The following is a 25,954-nucleotide window of genomic DNA, read 5'->3' as shown; positions in this document are numbered from 1 at the left end:
TCATTAATAAAAGATCCATTGTCTTCCTTATTGTGTATGAAATATACTAGAATGTTCTTAAAATCTTTAAAAATCAGAACATATCCTTTGATTCTTTAGGAAATTATTCTAGAAGTTCTAGTCCCCTCCATGTGTTCGTTTTCACAGTATCATCCGTTAGGGACCTGGCAGTATCTAGTGGCTCTGAAAAAGGCAGGCAAACTGAGCGGTTCAGACCCCAGTTTATCTGCTTTATGTTTTCACCATTTGCATCTGATTTAGACACCTTCAAACTGCCAGTTCTTCAGCTTACTGTGTGATTTATGTACAAAGTTACATGTGTTCTACAGAACAAGACATCCATTCATTTAGATATCTGAAATGATGGCTTTAAGTGAATTCATATGTGCCCATTTTCCAGTAATCACGTGCAGCTGAAATAATTTACGATGTAGGCATAAGATATACACATATCAATATTTTCCCTTGTAATTAGCTATCAGCTACCCATTTATATTTTTCTGCAGCATTGTATTTCATAGGAAGTAACTGGCTTTTGCAATACTAATTTACAAGGAGCTTTTGTGCTCTCTTTTCCAAGTGCCTCCTTTTCAGCTGTTCACTCGCTACCCACTTCCATTCATCGCTCTGACTGTCTTTCCTCCATCTTCTGGCTTTTGCTAATGGAGAATTATTACTTGGCTGAGTATTTTTTTCCTTTGCCTGGTTACACCTATCGTATGCTGGGAATAGAGCATGATTAATCACAGAACCATACTGATAATGACTAAATATTGATGTTGTGTAATATGCATTATTTTTCTCCCATTCTTTTCACTTTCTATAGACTTCGCAGTAAACTGAAGTGGAATGTTGAAACAATTATTCACCTAATATATGGGCTTTTCTGGAAGCCAGCATATTATGGGAAAGGAAGAATTATGGACTGTATAAAAGAATTTAATTATATGCATTGATCAAATGTTTTAGAAATTATTCAAATTCTAACTCAGTTGCATGGAATCCAGATGAATGACATACTTTCAATTAATTATTACTTTAAAAAGTCTAATAGAATCACAAAACTAAAGAAAAAATTATTTCTCAAAGTAGAATGGTCCAAAAGGTAAATTGAATAAACTTTAACAAAAACAATGACTTTTCCACCATGACATATCTAAGGGAAGCCAAAACGCTCATAGAACTTCTAAGAGAGTTCAATAAGATCACTAGATACAAAAGAATCGTTTTAAAGTCAGTCGTTCAGGTATTATCAGTACCTAAAATAGAAAATAAAAAAAAAACTCTGAGAGCAGTATTTATAAAGCTATAGAGTATTGAGGAATAAATCTAAGAAGTGTGCAAGGAATGAATAAAAGTGTAAAATTTCACAGAAAACCATAAAACAGTTCTTAGTCAATAGACATTGGCTCTACAGCTAATGTTGTAAATGTTAGTCTCTGCCAATTTGTGTTTCAGTCCAATCCTAACCAAACACTGGAAGAAAAAAACAAGTAGGAAAGCTTTACAAAATGACAGTGAAAACAATAGTTACTTCCAAAAAAGCACAATTATTAAAACCTTGTTTCCCTCTTGAGAAATAGACCCAAGCACATATAGAAACTTAGCCTATGATAAAAGTAACATTTTAAAATTAAGGGGAAGTCAATACAATTAAATTAAAGGAGTTGGCAGTGAAATAAGCCAGGCAGAGAAAGACATGTACCAAATGATTTCTCCCATTTGTGGAGTGTAGCAAGGAAGCAAAACTGTAGGAACAAAACAGCAGCAGACTCAGAGACTCCAAGAAGGGACTAGTGGCTACCAAAGGGAAGGGGTGGGGGAGGGGAGTGGGGAGGGAGGGAGAAGGGGATTGAGGGGTATCATGATTGGCACACGTGGTACGTGTGGGAGGCATCACAAGGAAGATGGTGTAGCAGAGAAGACAAGTAGGGACTCTGGCATCTTACTACACTGATGGACAGTGACTGTAAAGGGGTATGAAGGGGGGGATTTGATAATATGGTTGAATGTAGTAACCACATTGTTTTTCATGTGAAACCTTCATAAGACTGTATATCAAAGATACCTTAAAAAAATTAAAAGAGTTGGAAAATTGAGTATCTATGTGGAAACAAAGTTAGATTTCTACCTTAATTAAAATCCAAATATTAAAAGAATTAGTTATAAAAAGGATAATTATGAAATGAAACACAAAATATTTGAAAAACTTAGGATGGAAATCCTTATTACACAAGGCACAAAATCTAGGAATCATCAAGGACACAGAATTTGGTTACAAATTTCATTCTAAACAAAGTCAAAGGAGAAAATGAGTTTTACATATAAAGAGGGTTAAAATATCAAAATTTGAATGGTAACCTAATAGTAAAAAAAGTACAAAGTATAGGGCTAGACAATTGAGAAGAAAATATAAAAATAAATGCACTTTATCACTAATGATGGAAATCCAATTTTTCCTGCTTATCAGTAAGAAGTATATTAGTACCCTAGGAAATATTACCCTAGGAAATAACTGGACTCTTTTTCAAGTTTGTTCATTTATATTTATGGATAATATAGGTTCCATATGGATGCTATGAATTTTAAAAGAGTTAATACATGAAAATTGCTATGAGTAATGCCTTCTATCACACAGGTAAATAATGTAAGTTGTCATTACTCAGACAACAATGAAATGCTATTTTCACATACAGATGAGTAAAAATTAAAGAGATGAAAAATGTTCACTGTTGGTGAAGAACACCAAACAAATAAGAATTTATCTCATTTTGTTGATAATAATATGAATTACACTGTATTTGGGTGGTAATTTGATAACATCAGGAATAACGTTTTTTTCAGCATGACATTCAACCAAGCAATTCCACTATTAATAATCTGTCCTGCAGAAATATTAGCATAAGTGCACAATGATGAATGTACTGAAAAGTTTTTAGCCTTGTTTTGTAGTAGAAAAATTCATGACCATCTAAGTATCTCAGGCAGAGAATATTAATGAAATGATGAAACATCCAAATGAGAAATACTAAGGAGTGGCTTAAAAGAATGAACTAAGTCTGGACCAACATAGTAATTTCTCTGTCAAATGTCAAAGCAAGTCACAGGACAATTGTCATATGGTCTCATTATTAAAAACATAACAGACACAGGAAGCAAACAAACAAAATCAAATCTAACTAGAACTACAGGGGTACATGCCAAGTGTTGTTCGTGGGGGTTGCCTCGGAGAAGTAGAGTGTGAAGGGAAATTGTAGCCTTTAATGAATATACTTGTTGAAATTTGTGTAAAAGTTTTTTCATGTTATTTTTGAGTTATAAACATTTTATTTATGTTACTAGGACAAATGTCAGAGGCAAAACATACAGTTACTAATCCTTTCTTAAGGAAGCACTTTTCACAGTGGCAGTTCTAGCCTTGCTCCTCTTACTGAAGTGAGTGTTACAATAAAGCAGGCAGACCCTTTGGACAGTGTTTGAGCAAAGTGTCATGCCCCCTGTCCCAGTGTTAGGGGTCATAATTTTTCCAGGACCAATGCATCAAATGCTCAATTTAACTCTTAATTTACATAATTACTCTTTATATGATAGTCAGAAAATTTTTCCTCTTTTAATAAATTTACATGAGGTGACATGTAAATGCTGAGGTATAGAAGTAGAAAACACTCCCATTTACCCACAAATGAGATGAGCAAGAAAGTCCTGGGAAAGTGTCAGAAACTTAGAGACATTCAAAGCAAGAGGGTTTCAGATCTAATTTAAGAGCATCCAGATAAGTAAGACAATAAAGTTCTGTCACTTATTTTCTTTTGCATGTTACAATAAAGAAAATTTTTTCAGTAGAAATCACATAGGTATTTGAAAATTTTTCAGTTATTTTTTTAAAGTAGGATTTTATCACAAAAGCTTATTTCTACTAAAATATCATTAAATCTGTATTTGGTAAAAATATAGTCTTTCAATTTTGTCCATTCAAATTACAACCAGATAAGAGATTAGACATTTCTTTAGGTATCAAAGTCAATAGTGGCTGTGGAGCTTAGGCTATCTCTCGTAACTAAAGGTAGAGATAAACATGAAGTAGAAAAGTATTTAAAGGTGAAATGGGCAAATGGAAAGGAGAAGAAATATAAAAAGAAGAAGGAGGAAAGGGGAGAGACTGATAAAACATTCAGAGAACATTAGAATTTAATCTGTGAAAATGAGTTGTATCTCACACTCATTTACATGAATAAGAATGTGATGAATAATAAATATGCACTACCTGACATTTGGTACAATTTCTCTCTTTGATTTTGGCCATCCAGGCCCACATTTGAGCCAATGGGACCTCTGAGGGCACTGAGACATTTGAAAGCTGCAATTTTCCAGAAGCACACAGCTGGCTGGTGTCACAACTGGGAATAGACACAAGACCTTGGGACATCAGCCTGGCATTCTTTATCCACAACATTCACATCACATCAGGACATGCAGTGCCCAGACCTTACACAGGGCATAAGTCAAGCAAGAATTTTCAGAGGGTAGACTGCACGTATGTATTAGGAGGAAATACATGTCCAGTGGGTGAAGAATGGAACTATCTTTTGTGAAATAGCATCTTAAATAAACAGAGGTAGTTTTCTTTAGTTTACATGTCCAAAACCCATCATTAAAATTCACATGAAAGTTACTGCCTATTACTGCCAGTTCTATTATTGCTGCTATCCCAGATGAGGAATGAAGCTGGGAATAAATGTTATGGATTTTTAAAAGCTGCATATAATATGGCCGTCAGCAGTAAACTTGTGACATTTCACCTCATTCAGCAAACAGAACATGAAGGTCAGGAAGGATAAATGTTTGTTTAGAGGGAAAGAAAAATGAATTATCACTACTTCATAGTCCTCTACTACTGAACGATGATGCTGCGTCAAATTTAATATTTATATGAAAAATGGGATTAAAATATATGCAAAGGAGTAGCAATTTATCCTAGTAAAGATTTGTGGCAGGACGGTAGGGAAAATCATTAGTGAGACAATTTACAGAAAATGTCATTATGGTGTACGTTATTCTTCTGCACATTTTCTCTGAATCATTCAGTGTTTCATTCAATAGCTATATACTGAGTCTATGCTGGGAACTGTGCCGGACTCTGAGAAGCACAAGCAGACAGAACAAAGTATAGGCTTGTAAAGAGATGAGAGTTTTGCGAGAGATGCTGAACTGCCAGCTCCCAAGTGGGAAATACTTCTTGTCGATTGAGAAGAAAAGAAGGTGCCCCAGTAGATATGTGAACTTTAAAATAATCCCATTAATGGAAGATGGATAGCTTGCCTCCATTTAATTATGAGAACAACATACTGTATTTACCTAAATTTTCCAAGAAGAAAGGAATTATAGTTCTATTTTTAACATTCCTACAGATTTTTACATAGAAACCAAATGTTACAACAAGTACATTTTTTTAAAGGAATAAGTGTTGCTAGTGGTAAGTTTTCAGGCTTAAACAATTGCATTGAATTATGTAAGTAAGACATTTGAGATGGTAAGAATACTTGAGGATATTTGCAGGTGCAAAATGTGTTAGAGGACACATGTCCAAGACGAAGAAGTCCATCTCTGCCATTCAGGTTGCCAGTTGCATCTTACACTATGTTTTTTGTCAGGTTAGTAACTTCACCTCTCTTGGTACAACTTCTCCACATATAGAACATATTTTGAAACCTTAAAAAATTAAATTTCAGAAATATTCCAAAGATTGTCTTCTCAGGGGAGTGATTATGGGTTTTTCCCCTATTATGTGGACTGATAAACTAAATTTCATAGGTATTTTCAAATTAACACCAATTGTTTTGCAATGTGATAGTGAAAGAAGAAAATATTGTTATGACGTGGTTTCAGAAATACCCTAGTATCAACAGAAATGAAATGTCATGATAAGAACCTCTTTTATATTTTTGTTACCTGGCTGGTTCAGATCATCTATTCATCCAAGTATGTATTAATATACTTGTGAAAATGCCTGAGAAGCTATTATTCTGTATCCAAGGAGCATCCGGAGTATTGCAGAGAATTCAAAAATCATTATAGTTAGATTTGTTGTCCTTAACACATTTATTTAATGACTTTACACATATTCCCCAGAACTTTTCTATATGTTATTTAATTTAAATGTTAAAACATTCCTCTAAGGTAGGAAGTAATAACCTCATTCAGGAGATCAGCAAACTGAGGCCTCGGTTCAGTGACTCTCATACCAGAGGAGAGAGCTACGCTTCCAGTTCGGGCACCCTTATTTTGTTCTCACGCTGATCTCTGCTCTCGGGAGGCCACAGATCACACCGCAACACACACTTACACCGGAACATACTGTTCTCCACGTCCTGAAGGGGGTAAAGGCAGAGTGACAATGGCGTTCATAATCAGGGAAAATCATACTCAGTTGATGGTAAGTGGGATGCCCTTTGTGGAAGAATTGGTATTTTATTACATGGCATTTATCAAGTACCTGCTGTGTGCCAAGTACGTAGTAGGCTATGCATTTAGAGATAAACAGCACTTTGTTCTCTGCTTTCAAATAGCTTGGAGTTCAAGGGCAAAGAAGACAATTATAACTCAGATAAATATGCAGAAATGTAGATTGCCTTAGAATTGCACGCGTAACTCTGGCTAGATGGTGCAGGTAATACCTGACACTCTTAGGTTATTCTCTAAGCAACCTGAAAACACGGATGGATTTTAAGCAGGAGGGTTATATCTGCCATGATATAAATGATTTATTTTAAAATTTTAATTAAATTCATTTTTAAAAGATTAAAAATTTATCATAAAAAAGGCTATATAGGAGGCTATTATAGTAACCCAGTCAGGAAATGTTTAAAGATGATATTAAGGCAGAGCTGGGTGCACAGATTTGAAAGGTCAAATGGGCAGTATTGGGTGACAGTTTGGTTGCTGGAGATGGAGGTTGGGAAGCCGTCAGGAGTGATTGACGCATGCTGAAAGGGTGGGTGTGATTTTAACACAGGAGCACTTGTCTCGTGGAATCGGTGAATTTTATGATGAAGGAAAAATGATTAAAATCCTGATGCATGATTAATAAATAGTTAATACCAACATTGATCAGAACACAGAATATAAATAGGGAGTTTGTGAAAAAGTTATATGGGCCTCATTAGTTGCTGACACTGTTTCAGCTTATTTTTTCTTTAACCTGCCCCATCCTGCGATGAGGTAGGTAGGCAATATTATTATCCTTTCTATAGGTGACTAAATTGAGACAGAGTGAAATAAAGTAACTTGCCCTACCCAGTCCAACTAAATAACAGCAAAGCCAGGATTCAATCCCAGGTTCTCACTTTTAGCCTCTCTACACTTGTAACATCTAAGGTCAGAGCCTCAAGATCCTTGGATACAGAATAATAGCTTTTTGGTGATACTAATTTTTAAAATTATTGGCTTTTAGGCAATAAAAACATTGTATTTTATGTATTTCTCTTTCTTTTTTAAAACTGTATAAATGAGGTATTGAAAAAATTAAACATTTTAATTAAAAATTATACTAGCAAGGCAATAAATATGAAATAGTCATGAAAATATATTTATATTAATCATGCAGTAGAAGTTTATAGTATATAGTTGCACTACATATACATATGTACACACACAGGGTATACACAGTGTATTTGCTGCATAATAAATAATACATTTACACTATGCACTATGTATATTCTTAGTAAATAAATAAAGGGAGAAAACAGCGATGATGGTTCAGGTTCGGGAGAAAGTTGAATTGGACTTTGTTAAAATTGATGACAGCACTTAAAGAGTGTAAAGAAAAAAGAAAAACAATTGCAAGGTAGATCCTTGGGAAATGCCTTCTGTGTGGTGTGTTTTAGGAAGACTGATGTGACAAGAGTATGAATTGGTGAGAGAAGGAAAGAGAGAAGGTGTGGGGCAGTTCAGCTCGGCAGAACCAAGGACAAGGAAAATCAAGGAGCAGCTCCAAGAAATACCTAAGTACACTGTACAGGCTTCATATGAGTAGGGGACCTTACCTGCATGCTTAATACTGGCTCCCCAACACTTGGAACAGTGCATAACAGGGTCTCGAAAATTCTTGGTTAATGTAGAATGAATGAAGTAGAATAAAATGGAGATGATTATTGGTGGCATGAACAGGGCAAGGAAGAGCAATGAATTAATTATTCTGAAATATAGAAAATCAGTGATTGTAAGAGTTATGGTGCTGAAAGCAGAAAAGAAAAAATCAAAATAAAGGCATGATTTGTAGGACAGAATTTTCACGATTTTCCTTCTTTGTTTTTATGGGATTTTTTGCAATGATAAGGAATTAGAAGTTTTCTGATGGGTGATGCTATTGGGTAAGAGATTGTAGCTAAACTATCAACTCCAGCTAAGAATGGACTGTATCTGTCCTGTTTGTTGTGGCATTTTCTGGACCTAATGCCATGCTTGTCACATTGAAAATTTATCGTCTATTTGTTCACTAAATGAGTAAGTAAAGGGAGACAACTGAGGTAACAATAAAGTTTTGGAAACATGCATAGAGAGTTTAATTTGACCTTGTTGAAAGGGAATTGACCACTAAAAGATTGAATGTAAAGAGAAAAAAAAACAGTACAAATGGAAGACAAATTCTTGGAGGATGTTTTTTTTTTTTTTTTAAATTGGGGATGCAAAAAAAGCAGACAGTGAAAGGTAATTAGAGGGAAAGGAAAGGTGCCAAGATAATATGTTTTTACTTGGCAGGAAAGTGGAGAAGGAATTGGAAGACAGCACGCATAGTAATAATAGACAGAAAGAGAATTTTGAGAAGCAAGTTTTTAATTAGTTCATACAAGCTAAGAAAGCTTGATCTGAGTAAAAGATTATTTGATTTAGTAACTAGATCATTACTGAGAAATGACAGGGAAATTTCAGTAGCAAAACAGGATCAGAGCTTACAAGGGGTTAATGTCAGGAGTTCAGTAATGAAAGTCGGAAGATATTTTCTGTGGTGTTTATAGTTTGAAGTCAGGATTACTTGGTGATGAAGTTTCACCAGACTTTGTGGGAGCTGCAAAGGGCTGTCACCATTCCTGCTTATGAAGCAGTCTGTGCTATTTTATTGAAGTGAATGGCATTTTATAAATATAAACTATGTAAAACAAGAATAAATCATGTCTTATTTTTCTGCCTTTCTACTAAATAACCATGAGTTCTTCAGACTATGTATCAAGTATGCTACTTTAGCAGCACCAATGAGTGGAATGACCCAAGAGAAAGAGATGTGAGTTGCATGCACCATCAGCATTGTTATTGGCTTATGTCATCTGGGCTTGTAATAAAATGAGGAATAATCAGCAAGTTACTTACACCCAGGAGATTACCATTTCTGCTGTTTGACCTAAAGTGTCTCTTAAAGGGACTTCCCTTTGCTGAGTTTCTCAAAGTTGAAATTAAATATTAAATTAAAATAGAACTCAGGGAGAGCATCTTTAACTACTACTTTGCAATTGGTTTTGTGTCTTAAGACATAAATGCAATTCTAATATTAATCTGCATATTCATTCAGAAATTTATAATAGTGTCTCGTAGGATAATTGAATGGGTCATGAAGGTGGAAGTGGAGAGCTTTTCTGCTCCTTTCCCTGCCTCCGGAGATGGCAGAAAGGAATGACCACATACATATGTGGTCACTGAGTTCTACTTTAATTAAACATTTAATACCAACTTTGAGAAGCTCATATATGTATCAGCTTCTGATTCATTTTAGAAAGTTACCTTTAGAATTATTTCCAAGGTTTATGACATGTTATTTGGATATTCTCAGAAATAGTAAATCTTCCTTCTTGGAGGATGAACACAAGTTAGGGAAATGGCTTTAAATTTTGGCAGCATTGCTGGGGAGTAAGGTAGAGATCAAAATGAGCAATTTCATTTTCAATCAAGGGAGGAATAAATTCAAAGTAGTGCAACTAATGTTCTTGTTCATCGCGTCAGTGAGGTCAGGTATCCATGCTATACTGAGGAAAGCGTTAGTCCGGGAATGCAGAAACACTCTTGAATATTTTGGGGATGGAGGGGTGGAAGTACAGCACTAAATTTTCATCTTGAGATGGTCACTGCAAACTGAGGAAGCACAAAAACCTTACTTAGCTCACGTCAGCATTCTGATTGATTTCTGTTGGTAAATCTCAATTGATAATCCTTATCATGCTTGTGGACAGGGATAGTGTCTGGCCTAAGGTAAAGAGAGGAAATGAACAATGTTGACCAAATGGCTTTTAATTGTATGTGTAGTAAAGGGACATCAAGAATGAAATATTTAGAAACATAGAGGGTGTGGACAAGCAGACAATTGAATATGTGCCATGAAGAGATCAAGGAGAAAGGAAGAGGGCTGAGAGACAGAGAGAGTAAGGAGAGAAAGGCTGTTGCTAGAAATTAATGTTCATTGGAGAATTAGCTGAATTGCCTGAAAAAAAAAGTGCCTTCTGAGGTAGGTGAATTGCAATTTCTTATGAAGTCTTACACAGCTTGTGCCTGTTGTTGGGCCAAAGCCAAGTGTTTCCATATGGCACGACAACCAGGAGGCCCCTTGACAACTCATTCCAGTTGGAAGCAAATGGCAAATGAAAGGTATGGCTCCTTGTTAAGACTGGCTATGCATTCAAGCAGAGGCATCCTTTATCAAGCATTCTGCGATGCTGTAGCTGCTCTTACCTTCACAGAAGCTATTTCATTTACGACGAGAAAAAGTGATCTTGTTAATAAATCATATCGCCTGATATTCATTCCTGTAGTATATAGATGACATGCCATCACTTTTCAGGAAATGAAATAAAATAGACCCAAAGAGAATTTTATAACAATTTATGCTTTCTTGTATGTCATATGGAATCGTCAATTTCTGGGTAAACTTAAGATATACATTTCAGTACATATATATCCATGTATATAAAATAGGAAATCACTGCAGAATTTGCCTACAAGGGTTTTAACAATGAAAGGGCTTTTTCTGTATGTGAAGAATGAGCATAGTCAAACCACAATAAAGGTTATTTTCAATTCTATATTCAGTAAAAGACAAAAATATAAACCTGAAGAAAGGCAGGAATCTCATCTTTGTTTCATATTAAGGTATGAAATAAATATAAAGACATATATTCAAATGTTTTCCAAGACATTTTAGACAGCAGAAAATTGGTAATAAGCAGGAATGTCAACTACATAGACATAACCTAGAAATCCCAGAAAGCTTATGTTAGAAAAACAGAAGTGGGTTGAAGATGAGTAGATATTTAAAGGAAAATGGGAATATTCGATACATAAGTGCCACTCAAAGAAATATCCAATCTCTCATTTCATTTCATATCACATAACAGTTGCTAAAAAGTATTACCTATTATTAATTGAGTTTTTGTAATTGGTTATTAGAGTCTGTATATATTTTAGCAATGCTTTTACTGATGAAATAAATTATTTTTCTATAGGTCATCTATTGTGAGGGAACTAAAATGAAAAAAAACAATATCGTCCTCATCCTTTAAATGAGGTTAATTAATATAAAAGGATGCTTGGCATTACGCTCTGGTTTGTTAGATTATGTTACCGGATAACTCATTTCCATTGGATCAAAATGACCCTTGAGATTAGAAACTATCAGCCATGTGGTTGACCTCAGTTGGTGGGGATTGCATTTCAGGGGACCAGTCTTGGACAAAGTAACCTTTCTCAAAGACATATGATCAGACTCGTGTTTCAAAAAATTATTCTGCTATATTGTGGAGAACTGAATGAAAGGAGCACAATTGGATGAAGGAGGAATAGTGGGTAGGTGTTCCAATAAGCCAAATAGCAAAAGCAGTACTGCACATTCATTAAGAGTATGGAATCTAAATCCAGATTGCCTGTGTCTGAACACAGAATCTCTCACTTAGTAGCTGTGTGATATTGGGTAAATCACTTAATCTCACATTTTGATTTTTCTCCCAGTAATTTGGGAATAATAATAGTTTCTATTTCAGGGGTTATCATGAGAAATAAAAATGTTAATGTGCCATAAAATACGCCATGCTTAAGGCAAGCACAATGTAAATATATGCTATTAGCACACTAGAATGATTGGAAAGAAGATAGAGAAAGTGGACCACATTTGAATATATTGGGGCATTAGGATGAGCAATACTTGGTGATAGTCTCTTGCTATAGGGGAGGGTGTGGGACAGGACACTGTCATATGCCATTCGCTTAAATGCAAATATTGTTACAGTATGAGAGATTGTGGGAGCGATGGAGACTTTCAAATAAAATGCTATTTCTTTTAAGAACGATGGTTCTAAGCCAAAATAGTTTGATAATACTCTGGGTTTTTTTTTGGTTTTGTATGGGGTAGGGCATATGGGATAAGTTAAGTCCATGGGAATTTGAGTGACAGAAGATGAGAGAGGTCTCTTTCTGATGATAAGTCTGTTTATGTATGATGGAGTCTTGCATCCATCTTGAAGACATTTTGGTCAGCATTAGAATTCTTCATAAAAGCATCATTAACACGATTCTTTCCTTTAAAAGAATCAGATATTACAGAGGATGAGTTACTGTGAATGTATATAAATCTCAGGTTATTGCAGTTTGTTCTTATAACTCCTGATTTTTACTTGAATTATTTTTTATGGAGCTGTCCTAAATGATGTTTGTGCTTACATAATTTGTTAAACAATAATGTATGTATTTCCTTGTAGCCAGGATTATTTTTAATGCTTTATAATTCTTTGAATACCTCAAGGAGAGTGCTAAGTAAATAAGAGCTCCTATGTTAGATGGATCATTGATATAAATTCTCTTTTCTTTCAATTTGTTGATTATTTTGTGCTTTATAATAAAAAAGGGCATAAAGTTTCAAGCAAAGCTTGAATTGTATGCCAATTTCAGCGATTTATCCTTTCTGTTTTCCCTATTCAGTCTGCTCCCAGTTTTCAAGAGGAGTCTATGCTATTTTTGGATTTTATGACAAGAAGTCTGTAAATACCATCACTTCATTTTGTGGGACACTGCATGTCTCCTTCATCACTCCCAGCTTCCCAACCGATGGCACACATCCGTTTGTCATTCAGATGAGACCTGACCTCAAAGGAGCACTTCTTAGCCTGATTGAATACTATCAATGGGACAAATTTGCATACCTCTATGACAGTGACAGAGGTAAGTGACAGTGACAGAGGTAAGTGACAATATTCCTATCTCTTTGTACTAGGTCAAATTCAATACCTGCACTTGACACTTATATGTGACATTATAGAACTACACAGGTATATTGAAATCCAAGGGTCATTTGTCTTAGGTTTGTCTTATAAATGAATAATGCAGTTTGAAACTTGGAAAACATACATAAAGTAAAAAATATATATGTATGAATGTACAATTTATAGATAGAAGGTCTGTCAATCCAATGCCCAAATGTTCAGTTGTAATAAAAAAAGTACTTTCTGGCATCAGCAGCCAAGACCCTATGGTGACTATATATTACCAGTCCAAGGTCAGAGAATTAGCTGCCTTGAGAATGGGTTAAGCACAATTTGAATAAATACATAAATAAGAACAGAAATTTATAGTTCTTAAATATTTTTACATGCAGAAGTATCACCAGACATGTATAATTATTATTAGTATTTTTTTTATGTCATTAATGTACAATTACTTGAACAACATTATGGTTACTAGACTCCCCCTATTATCAAGTCCTCCCCCACATACCCCATTACAGTCACTGTCCATCAGCATAGTAAGGTGCATTACTTGTCTTCTCTGTATATACTATATACTGCCTTTCCCGTGTCCCTCCCGCTGCATTATGTGTGCTAATCATAATGCCCCTTTTTCTCCCTTATCCCTCCCTTCCCACCCATCCTCCCCAGTCCCTTAAATATTGTTTTAAAATGAGATCACTGAATCTCAGAGAAGTTAACTTGCTCATGATGCACATGAGCAACTGTTACAGCTGAGCACAGGTTTTCTGACCCTAGAACCATACATTTTTCACAATTCTGTGTAACCATTTCTAATGGCATGTTTTTGATAGCAGGCACATTTCTTGATTCATGATACCAGGATTTTTATTTTTGGATGGTGGATTTCCTCAGTGTTTCCCATAACCCTCCTTGTAGAGTTTAGTATTGACTGACCCGCCTGACTTAACTGTCACAGAGTCCCAGGTGTTCTTAGTGATTCCTGAGTCCATGATTTGACTTCATTTGGTCTATCTTCTTCTTAAAAGTGTGTGAACATTTTGTACACATGGCTCATATATGTATTTTTCCAGAGTATCTATAACCAAACTCAAAAGGGTTAACAACCACTATTGTATCCAAGTAACTATGATTTCGTCAACAGCTTGCTTCCTGGAATATTTAAAGGTTCAAACGAAAAGCAGAACCTGTTTTGACCAAGATAGGGCACCGTATTAACCTGCAAGGGCAGACAAGCGAGCGAGCTGTCAGTCAGTTCTCCCTCCGTGGGTGTGTAGTCCTTTGCTGCCGCAATCCCAAGTCAGGAGCGCTCAGGCCGAGCTCTCTGATCCTCCCAGTTCTGGGAATGAGAACACTCGGTGGAAAAGCCAGTCAGCACTCCACAAGCCGACAAAAATTGCTATGCCAACAACTTTGCCCCTGCTTTGAGAAGGGAGCACTTTGCTATTCCCATAAGGAATGAAAAATGAAAACAGCACCATTTGGAGTAAATACGGATTCCGATGAGCTGGGTGAATCTGAAGCACACTTCTTACAATCTGAAGACAGGGCCCATGCACCTGAGCCTACTCACTGTCTTTCTTCTTGCTCTCTGGGAGCTGAATCTACTGTTGGGTAAATGAAACTAGCCTGCATCTAGAGAGATTCTTAAAACCATTTTCCCTCTTGCATCTTATTGGGATGATTCCTACCACTTAAATATATTTAACTCTAGGTGCTCTTCTTTTTCTTTGTCTGCACTCCAGGCCAAGCCACCGTCAGGAGTTCATTTCCTCATCTGTCCATTTCCACACTTGTTTCTCTTTAATCCATTTTCCACCGAGTAGCCGGAATATTTAAATGCTTCTAAATGCTTTTCTGACCACATCTCTCCCTTGCTTAAAACACTTCAATGGCTTCTCATAAAGAGGATAAAACTGAAAATTCTTAACATGGTTTTAAGGTATTAGAGTAACTATTTCTGCCAGTTTATACTACACTCCTGTTCCCTCACTAAGACAAACCTCTCTATGGAACCCTCTTTTTCTTTCTCAGATGCACCGAAACAAACTCTTCCATCTCCAATTCCTGCACGTCTCTAATTCTCTCTCCTTCTTCATGTCTAAATGTATATAGCATTTCCAGAGATGCATTTCATAGTGTTATTCTCTTTCAAAGCAATCTATTCTTTTCATACATAGTACTTATCACAATTTGTAATTAATAGTAATATTATTCTTTTACTCAAGAACTTCTATGTTCCAGGGACTGTTTTAGTTACACAGACCAAGCATTTTTGAAGATCTGGCTATTACCCCAGGAAGGCAATGGCTGGGTAGCACCCATTACACTGGATGGACACTTTTGACCCATACACACAGTACTTAAGAGAATGCTAGGATAGAGCTGACATTTGAGTAATTGTGTTCATAAATGAATGAGTTAAGCATCTACATATTTTAAGTTTGAGGTGATATTAGAACCTGGATGTTGCTTTGCTAAATTGAAGGATTAGAAGATGAATTCTTTTGACTGTTTGAGAAGGTTAAAGGTAGTTTTTTACTTTAAGGACATACTTACCCTCACTATGACTTCCTCTTGTTGAAATGGAACTTTTAAGAAAATTCATGCATATTACAGCTTGCATAGATAGGAATTCAGAAATTCTAGTGTTTAAAAAAAGGTACTGAAGGGAAAAAAAAGCCCTGGAAAATGATCAGGTGTAGACGAACAGGTTTATATACTTGTGAAAACAACCAGAGACATTTTTAAGAGCTTCTCTTAATACTTCAGAAATATTAATTGAAATTAAAGTGATGAAATAATCTCCAATCATTCAATTATATGAAGTTATCTGAGTTCATATGCATCTGTGGAGAGAAGAACATTAGAGTTATAATATTAAGTAATTATATATTAAAGCCAAAAAATGGCCTTATGGATACATTTCAAGTTATCAGTGAGAGGAGTGCTGAAGCTGTCCATTTGCTGTGTGTGACCTTAATGGAACTGCTTATGTCTTCTCTTTATCCAAGCCATATTGCAACTATTTGAGTGAAAAAGACTTAAAATTTTCCTGTGCTTCTTCATTGCACTGCCCTTAACTCAGCTGTCGGTTAAACCATTCCTGCTTTCAGCCATCCATCCAAATGCTGAGCAACAAGTCCAGGAGACCACACTCCAACTGCAAACAAAGATGTATCCTGGTCTTTTTATAGGTCATCTCTGATGACCTCAAGTTACCAGTGAGAGGAGTGCTGAAGCTGTCCATTTGCTGTGTGTGACCTTTATGGAACTGCTTATGTCTTCTCTTTATCCAAGCCGTGTTGCAGCATCCTGCCACTTCTTGATGACCTGCAGCTCTTCGTAAAAGATGCACATCCTTACTTCATAGAGAGTAGATGGGTAGATCTTCCATCTACTATAGAGTAATGAGGTTACCTGTGTTAATGAATTAAATATAGTTTTACCTTTGGATATATTTATGCACTAAATTTGAACCAGGACTTAATCAAGATGTGGTTTTTATTTATTGGTTAAATGTTAATAAAGTAATGCCTTTCATTTCCAGAGACAGTAGGTAAAGCAGAACTAATGCTTTATATCTTTATTTATTGGTTTATATCTGTATGTATGTACTGTTTCTCCCCTGAAGGGAAGTCATTTTAATTCCAGTAAGAAGACATCATGCATAGAATAAAAATGCCTCCAATTATTAATTTCTTTTCAGATGTTCCTGAGAAAGTCAGTGAGGGAAATATATGTTAATCTAAACTGGCCTAGGCATGCTGCCATGATTTAGTGATCATAAATATTAATTTCTATGCCTGAAAGATGAATAAGGGCAGTGAATTTTAAATGGAACAAAGAAAATATTTTTAAGAAGAAAGACATGGGCTGAATGAGATAGAGCTATTTGTAGTAATCATTTTTAATTCCATCCATTAATGTGCAAAATAAGACATTTAGATTTCACCTGGTTTTAGTCTGATGGCTTTTCTGTAGCTCTCTCACAATGTAATTAACACTAGCTCAAGATGAGACTATGAACTACTGAGTGTAAAATTTTGAGATAATTTTAGGGAGGCTGTCAGCTTACAAATAGGTTATATAGCTATAGCAAGTCTGGTAGTAATTAGACACATGAAAAAATGCAGTCTAACAAAATACAGTCTAGCCATTCTCCATTCTAACAAAAAAATCTGAGAATTTAGTAGCATTCAGAACTTAGTTTTTGACTCATAATATTCTTGAGGTTCTTAGAACATATTTTAAATATATTTTTATATATTTTGTATCTTACATATTTAAATATATATTTTTTCTCTTTGTAGATAAACAACGGTATATTACAAGATTTCTGTTCTAAGTAATTCAGTAATAAGAAATCAGTCCCTGCTATAGTAATTCAAATATCTTGGTATGGCAGTATAGATATTAGAATTGGATGATTATTAATTACTAATAGCTTTAAATAAAGCCATATTTACATGGAACTCCCATTGTCCATACAAGTTTATATTCTGAACTAAGGGGATAATTTATTTATGAAGAAACATTTATGCTGGTTTGTGTGAAAAGAAAGAGAAATGTTTCAAATAATACTTTCTTCCCTAATTAGAATATGGAACCAAGAGACTTAGAACATGAATTTGAGTTTTGTTTGAAATATTTAAGTTTACCTCAATAGTTGTAGCATGGAAAAATCAAAGTTTAAAATGATCTATTAATTTTAAAGTAACTGGCTGTACTTCCAAACTCCTGGTTGTGGGGAAGGGGCAGATCAAGTTGAGAGAGAGTTTGAATGGGTCAGTTACTATTACTGAAAAAACAAATCTAAGAATGTGGTCACTCAGCACAGGGCAGCAATCTCTTGAAGTCAGGAGTCAGTTCATGCCATGGTTTGTGAGTAGGTTCTGGGTATCCCTAGGAGATGATTTAATATTAGTCAGTGTCTGACAAGACTAGATTCATCAAGTCTCATAATGCACTTTTGAGCAGTTTAGCTTCTTAGTAAATCAATACAATGTTTTTTGTAGGTTTCATAGGTTACAAAATATTAATTCTGAGAGTTTTAATAACAGACAATACATACCAACAGTGAGTTACTTTTGACACATAGGATGAATGAGTATTTGAAACTCAGTACTTCTTTAAATACATTCCTATTGATTTTAAACATTTCTGTACAACGTGAACTGCCGATAACTGTTAAATCTAGTAATATCACTTAATGACAGCCATTTTCAAATTACTACTTTTAAATACAAATTAATGCAAATTAAATACAAACATTTAGAATTTCTTATAAAATATGTTGGATATAGTACAGAATATCAAGAGCATTACTACTTTTAACTTTAGTATGTGGTAAACTTCATTATTGAATAAAACCAAAATTAAATAATTTATTGCCCAGAAGAAATGAAACCCATTCAATGCAAGTGCTATATAATAATATGCGGTTGAGATATAGGACATCATCCACAGATATGTTTTTTAAAAATTATTTTTATCACTTATTGAAAAATAACACTGATGTGCTTGCTTTGGCAGCACATATGCTAAAATTAGAACAATACAGAGAAGATAAGCATGGTCCCTGCACAAGGATGACACGCAAATTCGTGAAGCATTCCATATTTTTTGGGTGGGAACTTGATAATATGGGTGAATGTAGTAACCACATTGTTTGTTCATGTGAAACCTTCATAAGAGTGTATATCAATCATACCTTAATAAAAAATTTAAAAAAAAGAAAAATAACACTGATACTGAAGAATTTATGAATCATAAGAGTGTAGCTCAACAAATGTTCATAAAGTTAAAATACCTATGTAGCTACCTAAAAACACCTGTGTAGCAAATAAAATGTATACTGCATTACCAATAATGGACATAGTATTTTGAAGGAAGTGACATGGAAGAGTTGCATAATGGTTGGAATGTGGAAAAGTAGGGCCTAGATAGTAGAAGAGGTTTAGAAAATTAGCTCTTTTTCCTACTTGGAAAGAAAACTGGACAAACTTAATAACCTGTTTTCAGGCACACATTGATTGACATTGAGTTGACTGTGATGAACAGCATGTGTTTTGTCTTTACTGATGATGAAAACAGGTAAATGATGAATTGTGTCGTAGAAGGATTTAACTTATACTGAATGGAAATCATAGGTGATTTGTGAAGTTTTTGAGAGAAGTTTTATCATTAATAGACTTTTTACAATGGCATGCAGTCCCTGTTTAAATAATCCCTTGAGAAAATTCTTGTTTATTGTATATTTTTTTGGTACAAGCCTAGATGGAGGAAACTAATTTTGTTGTTTTGCCAAAGAAACAAAATTCACTTTAAGTTCAATTTATGGTTCACCTTTCCAATTTAAAATGAAAGTACTTTATTTTTAATTTTCATTAGGAAACATTTTAAATACAGAATAGAGAAACAATATGGAGACCGCTAAGGATTATTAACCTAGTTTTACTAACTACCAATATATGAGGGCTCTTATTTTTTTTATATCCCTCTGCCCTTCACAGTTATTTTGAAAGATACCTGACATCATGTCATTTCATCTGCAAATATTTCAGTTTGTATTTTGAAAGAGTAATTATCTTGTTTTAAACATAACCATAATATCCATTATGATATATAGACAAGTTAACAATAATTCATTAATATCATCTGTTTTTTTCAACTTTGTTTGAATCAGGATAAAAAATGAGCTCCTTATGTCACAATTGGTTAATATACCTGTCTCTTAAGGCTTTAATAATGTAGTTTCCTACAGTTTGAATTTTGATCACTGCAACACTATGGTGTTTAGCATATCCCTTTGTGCCATATATTCCTTATAAATTGATAGATCTAGAATCTTGATGAGATTCATGGTCATTTTTCTGGCATTAATTCTTCATGGATAAGTGCTGAATATTTCCATTTGGAAACACATAACTTCTGGTTATCTCTTTTTGTGTTGTTAGCAGCAGTTAATAATTACCTTGATTCACTACATGTTAAAAGATGGTTGTAATTCTAAACCTATGCTCGTTCATCATTTATTAGCTGTAGCCTTTCCAAAAAGAAAAAATTTCTTTAATAAATTATTACTCCAAGTACACTTCATATAGGAAAGGCAGGAAAATTCTGGTTTCTCTTCCTTTATTTATGAGTTTTCAAAATAATAGCAACTCCCTAGCTTCCTTCAACAGCAAATCTTTTTTTAGTGTTATTACGAATGCATGGATTTAAAATATTTTATGTATTTAAGTCTTTTGCAATTGTTATTCTTAATTGATATTCAAATTGCCTCACTTTATTTAAAGTAATTCTCATCAAATTGGCTTCTGAATCATTTGACAAAATGCTGATAGTTTCAGATTCATCTGATACCTTAAGATGTTCTAGACTCATCATATATAGTCTTGGCCAATATTGAATCAATATTAACTTTAATGATGTTTTCATGTTCAGATAGTTTTCAACAAAATATTTTTTTTGCCATGGAAAATAGATTTAAATAAAGTTTACACATGAATAAAGCTTATAGAGCCATGTCATCATATTAGGTAAAAACTACATTGTATATCTTAAAAGGGATCATTATTCTTTTGAGACAGAGGTAGCTCTTTTTGGAATAAGAAGATGATATAATGAGCCCTAAATTATTTTTGAAGCTTTGGTTTTGTGTTGTTTATTAAGGTATTAATAGCAGTGATGAATTTGGGTTGACTGTGAAGAGCTGAAATGATATAAAAGACAAGTTTAAGTACTTACTAGTTTTCCAAGTGTAAACTGCAGATTAAACTTTGGGAAATAAATCCCCAAATTGTTTTCCTCTCAGTCCTACAAATGATGTAATGTGTGAACAATTAAAAAATGAAAATAAAATTTTCAAATTCATATGATGTTAGAAGCAAAGTTACTAGTGAATAGTAAAATGCTCTTACATTTGGGAAGTTAAGTAAATGTAACACATCTGTGCTAGAAAACTAACTGCCACCATCTAGTTAATAGGTGAAAATTTTAATCTCTATGGGATCGGTCTCAGTAACAAAAAATGATACAACAGAAGGTTGAGGGAAACAAAAAACAGCAATTGCTGCCTTGAAAACAATCAGAGGAAATATAGTAGCCTCACAGAGATGATTACATCTTACACTCACATGGGTCCACATAGATTCATCTCACTGAAAATGTGCTCAATGTCTTCGGGATATTAATGTGAAATGATAGACTATCATATATAATGAGACAATTTTTTCTATTCTATAAAAGAAATTTTTGTAATGTCTTGATTTCACTTAAACCCGAGATATTAAAATGTCACACTTAAGTAATATCCCAAAGAAGACAGCTCAGAAAGCTGACAGGGGGATACTAGTGTTGCCCCAAACTATGACTCTTTCAGTAAGAACAAGAGCATTTAGATGAAAGAGTTTTGATATGAGGCGGAAATAAGTAGATGTTGATAAAGATTACAGCTCTAGATTTTTAGAGGATTCAGCATCCCCTTCGTTGTACAAAAATATCAGCTTAAAAATATATTTGCTGTCAATTTCACAACACAATTCTGAGTGATTCAAGTATCTTTATCAGTCATCACTTTCTTTGCCTTCCCAGGCTTATCAACACTGCAGGCTGTGCTGGATTCTGCTGCTGAAAAGAAGTGGCAAGTGACTGCTATCAATGTGGGAAACATTAACAATGACAAGAAAGATGAGACCTATAGATCACTTTTTCAAGATCTGGAGTTAAAGAAGGAACGGCGTGTAATCCTGGACTGTGAACGGGACAAAGTAAATGACATTGTAGACCAGGTTGGCTATTCTCTGTTTTCTAGTGGCACCAAATATAGAATATGCATGCAATGTCAGCATTTGCAGTGAGCATTTGTGTGAGATGCTTGAACAGCAGTTTTTACTTTGCGTTTTATGTAGACTGCAACAAAGATCATCAATTAAATTATCTCTGGCTTCAGTTAGCCATAGCAGATGGTCCTCAGTAATGCTGACACATCATACCAATCATTAAATATCTTCAATATATAATTCCTAATGTTTTATATAAGTGTTGCCCTAAACTTTGATAATTTTAATTTGAAATTTGAAATTTAATTCTGTTGAACTTTTTAGAGATAGAGAAATAGATACATATTAAGGGAAAGTAAGTCTGGGTCCTAATGGAAAAGTGAGTAATTTACAAATTCTTTGGCACTACATGGGAACTTCAAGCAATAGAGTATTCTATGGTATACTAAATCTATACTGATGTGTAATTGGGTCTGTGTCTGCATAAAAAGCATGTGTTTATTATTCTAAGAAGCAATTTTTCCTCCTACTAGATAGTTTTTCTGTCACTATAAAACTTAATTTATGCAATTAAAATATATAGAAGAGACACATCCAGTTTGTGTTTATTATTTGAGAAATAAGCTAGTTGTATTGATTTGGAATCTTTTAAAGATCAGCATGATATCAGAGATAAGAATGTTTTATCTGTGCTTACCAGACCACCTTGTGTCCTTTTAAGATCTTTCGGGATAAGATAGCCATGCAGTAATGTCCCAATGATAAAAATAAAATCCACTATGTTGTATATATAGGGTAAGTGACAAGGTGGTGGTGGTGAAGCAGCTCATGATTTACTGAGTAAAATCTCCTTCACTGGGTATCTTGCATTCCAGTTTCTTTTAAATTATATATATACACACACACACATATATATAGTTTTTACATATATATTTTATATATATTATGGTGACTGCTAACTCCTTGGAATAATATAGGATTGGGAGAAAGATACACAGTTAAGTATGCATTTCTTCATCCTTCTAGGCTTTGAGGAGAAAATTAGATTCCCTAATTTGTATAACGCAAAGCATTTTGCACACATAAATGTTGATGAAGCCTTAATTGATATATAATAATATAGCCTCTAAGACATACAAAATGGATCTGTCATGAAATATTTAATAACTGAATAAAACTAGCTTGGTATGAAAAAGAACTAAATGTTGTATGCCAAAGAGGTGAATATTTCAGTAGAACAATCTTGATTCCCATCTCAGGAGATGAAGTTTGAATTGTTTTTAACCTGAAGGCTCCTTGTTCAAATGTGAACCTCAACAACTCATTTGAATTTCAGAGGAGATTCTCATTAGAACTGAATTTTAATAATAGTCATTAGTTTTCAGTTCAAAAAATTTAAGTATTCATGACTCATCATAATAAATGTTGGCAGAAGCTTGTAGGAAAATATTTCTTTCCAAAACTCGAAGAGCAAAAGGACAAGAGAAACTGGGAATATACAGAATGGAATGTTTTGAAACAAATATAGGATTGTGATTAAATACATCTCCATATAGTCATCCATTCAAAATACACAGAGTGTTTTGCACATGTGTATTATTTGTATTTTCATAAGATTCTCTTGAATATATTAAATGAGTGTCTATACTGGATGGTTACATCATTCAGCAAATATTTATTGAGGACATCCTCTGTGTCTAGAATGAGGGATCCAGAGAGAGGTAAGAAAGAGTAGTGTCTGTATCCCATGAAATGTTTACAGGAGAAGAAAAATGTCACACATAATACTACGGTATGACAAGTTATAATACGATGTGGTCTGAAAGTATGGAGGACGAAGTAACGGGTATGACGCACTACAGAGAGTTCTCGTATGAATAGCATTTGGCTGGCTTGGGTTTGTTCATTTATTCATTCAGTGAATTTCCCTGAGTGGCTAATGTTTGCCAGATAGATAGTGCCATAGATCTGAAAAGTTATGTTAAACAAAACAGGTAAGGCCTCATTAAGGTGAATATTCATGATGTATTTACTGAAATTAATATGTAACTATAATGGTATATAACAATGAAATGAACAAGATGTTATTAAAAATTACAGAAAAAAATCATTTAGATTTGGAGATCATGGAAGGCTTTCAAGGAACAGTTTTCTAGGCAAAAGTGAGGTTGAATTACACTTCAGGAAAAGGAAACACTACTTTATCAGTGCTTACAAGAGAACAGATACGAGATGAAACTATTTTCATAATAGCTTAAAGTTAGAAATAGAATTAAACTTCATTAGATTGAAGATTATATCATTCAATAAAATATTGGAGGCACTGATTTAGTTGTGATTCGGTGAGAAAAGGTCTCAGCCATCAAAAACATTTAGAAATTAACATAAATTTACTATTTTGGTATAATATTAATGGTTATCATAAAGCAAAGATATGATAGCATGGCTGACAGAAATTCTTATATAGAAGTAGGGCTAGTAAATTTTCATATCCCTCTTTTCTCTCAAGTAGAGACTACTGGCAACACTGTTTATACTGTATTTTCTTAATTCTCAGAAAAAAGAGCTGCATGATTTAGAAAGCAGAATGGACAGAATCAATAGATGTCAGTAGTCTGTGTTGATAGATGAACAGTAGGGAAATATGAGGGACATAGTCAACTCAATTCAGCTGATGCTAATTGATATAGTTTTCCTTCAGAAGGACATCGTTTTCCTTCAAAATTCTCCCTTTAATACAGAGGGTTAATTTTCTTGGAAAAGGCAAATTTAGTTGGGTTACATAAAGATAGTTTAAAAATAATGTAAGTCCTGACTCCCTTCCATAGCTACTACTTAATATCAAAGTGGCTATGTGGAATTCTTCCTAGGATTTTTTCTTTTCTGTTAAGCTAAATGGATTAAATATTTTGAAGCCCCTGATTTTGTCTGGGATATGGGCTAGTCAGGTAAGCTGCCTCCCATGAGGTAACTTTGGGCTAAGATTCCTTCTGCCTTAAAAGTTAATGAGATGAATGACATGGTGGAGAGAGCTTTCCAGGCAGAAGAAACAGAATATGTAAAGCCCTGAGGTTATTGAAAGAAGGTTTTTGTGTGCAGAAAAACTAAAAGTGGACTCATAAGCCTCCAGTATAGATAGTAGAAAGGGTGGCCCTGGAGAAGTTTGCAAGATCATTGGACTTTGCAGCATTTTAAGAATTTTGCTTCCTGTGCTAATAGCAATGGGAAGCCACCAAAAATGTCCAGTCGGGGAAGTGAGCTAATAGTTTGAATTTTTGTCTATATAGCCCTAGCATTTCATGCTTTCCATTGGTGTAATAGTTTCTTAAAAACATAAAACTACATTTGAATAGGTAATAGGACTACAGAATGGCCACGTCACCTAGCTCTGCTCTCTGCATAATTGATATAGATCAGTGAAAAATGAAATTGATTCAGAAATGTCCAAAACTATTTTGAACATTACCAAAATTACTTGTTCCATGATGTGGTTTATTTCACCACTGATTTTTTACTAAGATTTGTGGAGAAGTTAACTTCTCTGATACTTGGCTGCGTCAAACTGGAAATAATAAAGTTCACTTCAACTAAATTAAAAGAACACTTCCAGATTCTTAACACAGAAATATTATTTTACAGATCATGTGAGAATTCTTTTACAGGCTTATTAACAGTCTTTTAAAATTTATCTACTACTATAAGCTCTATGTGTTTTTATATTTGAATGTTGATGTGTGAATATAGACATTCAGATGTTTGTTTTAGCTGTTTAATGTTTTATTGAAAAGGAAAAGAAGACATTGCTTTCATAGGATTAAAATTTTACTATTATGGATCCACATGATTTTGGTTGCATTTCTTAAAATCTGTGGCCCTACTTTCACTAATGACAGAACCAATCACTTTTGTTTAGTAATTGACTTCTTGAAAGAT

General features: G+C 34.2%; 1 protein-coding gene and 1 non-coding gene across 9 annotated transcripts in view; both read left to right on the top strand.

Moving 5' to 3' along the window:
- Window positions 1-25,954, top strand: part of GRIA2 (glutamate ionotropic receptor AMPA type subunit 2) — a 134,116-nt gene that overhangs the window by 50,690 nt on the left and 57,472 nt on the right. For all 8 annotated transcript variants that reach the window (XM_036992952.2, XM_036992951.2, XM_036992957.2 and 5 more), the window contains 2 exons: window positions 12,952-13,191; window positions 21,834-22,030. In XM_036992952.2, the coding sequence (XP_036848847.1) occupies window positions 12,952-13,191; window positions 21,834-22,030 (437 nt within the window). The remainder of the gene's footprint in view (window positions 1-12,951; window positions 13,192-21,833; window positions 22,031-25,954) is intronic.
- Window positions 18,755-18,861, top strand: LOC118967402 (U6 spliceosomal RNA). The gene has a single exon (XR_005054389.2). It is a non-coding gene; the product is annotated as a U6 spliceosomal RNA (small nuclear RNA).

Source organism: Manis javanica, chromosome 3 (genome assembly GCF_040802235.1).
Source record: "Manis javanica isolate MJ-LG chromosome 3, MJ_LKY, whole genome shotgun sequence".
NCBI lineage: Eukaryota > Metazoa > Chordata > Mammalia > Pholidota > Manidae > Manis > Manis javanica.
Note: the sequence above shows the minus strand (reverse complement) of the source record. Positions and strands in the feature narration are given on the sequence as shown.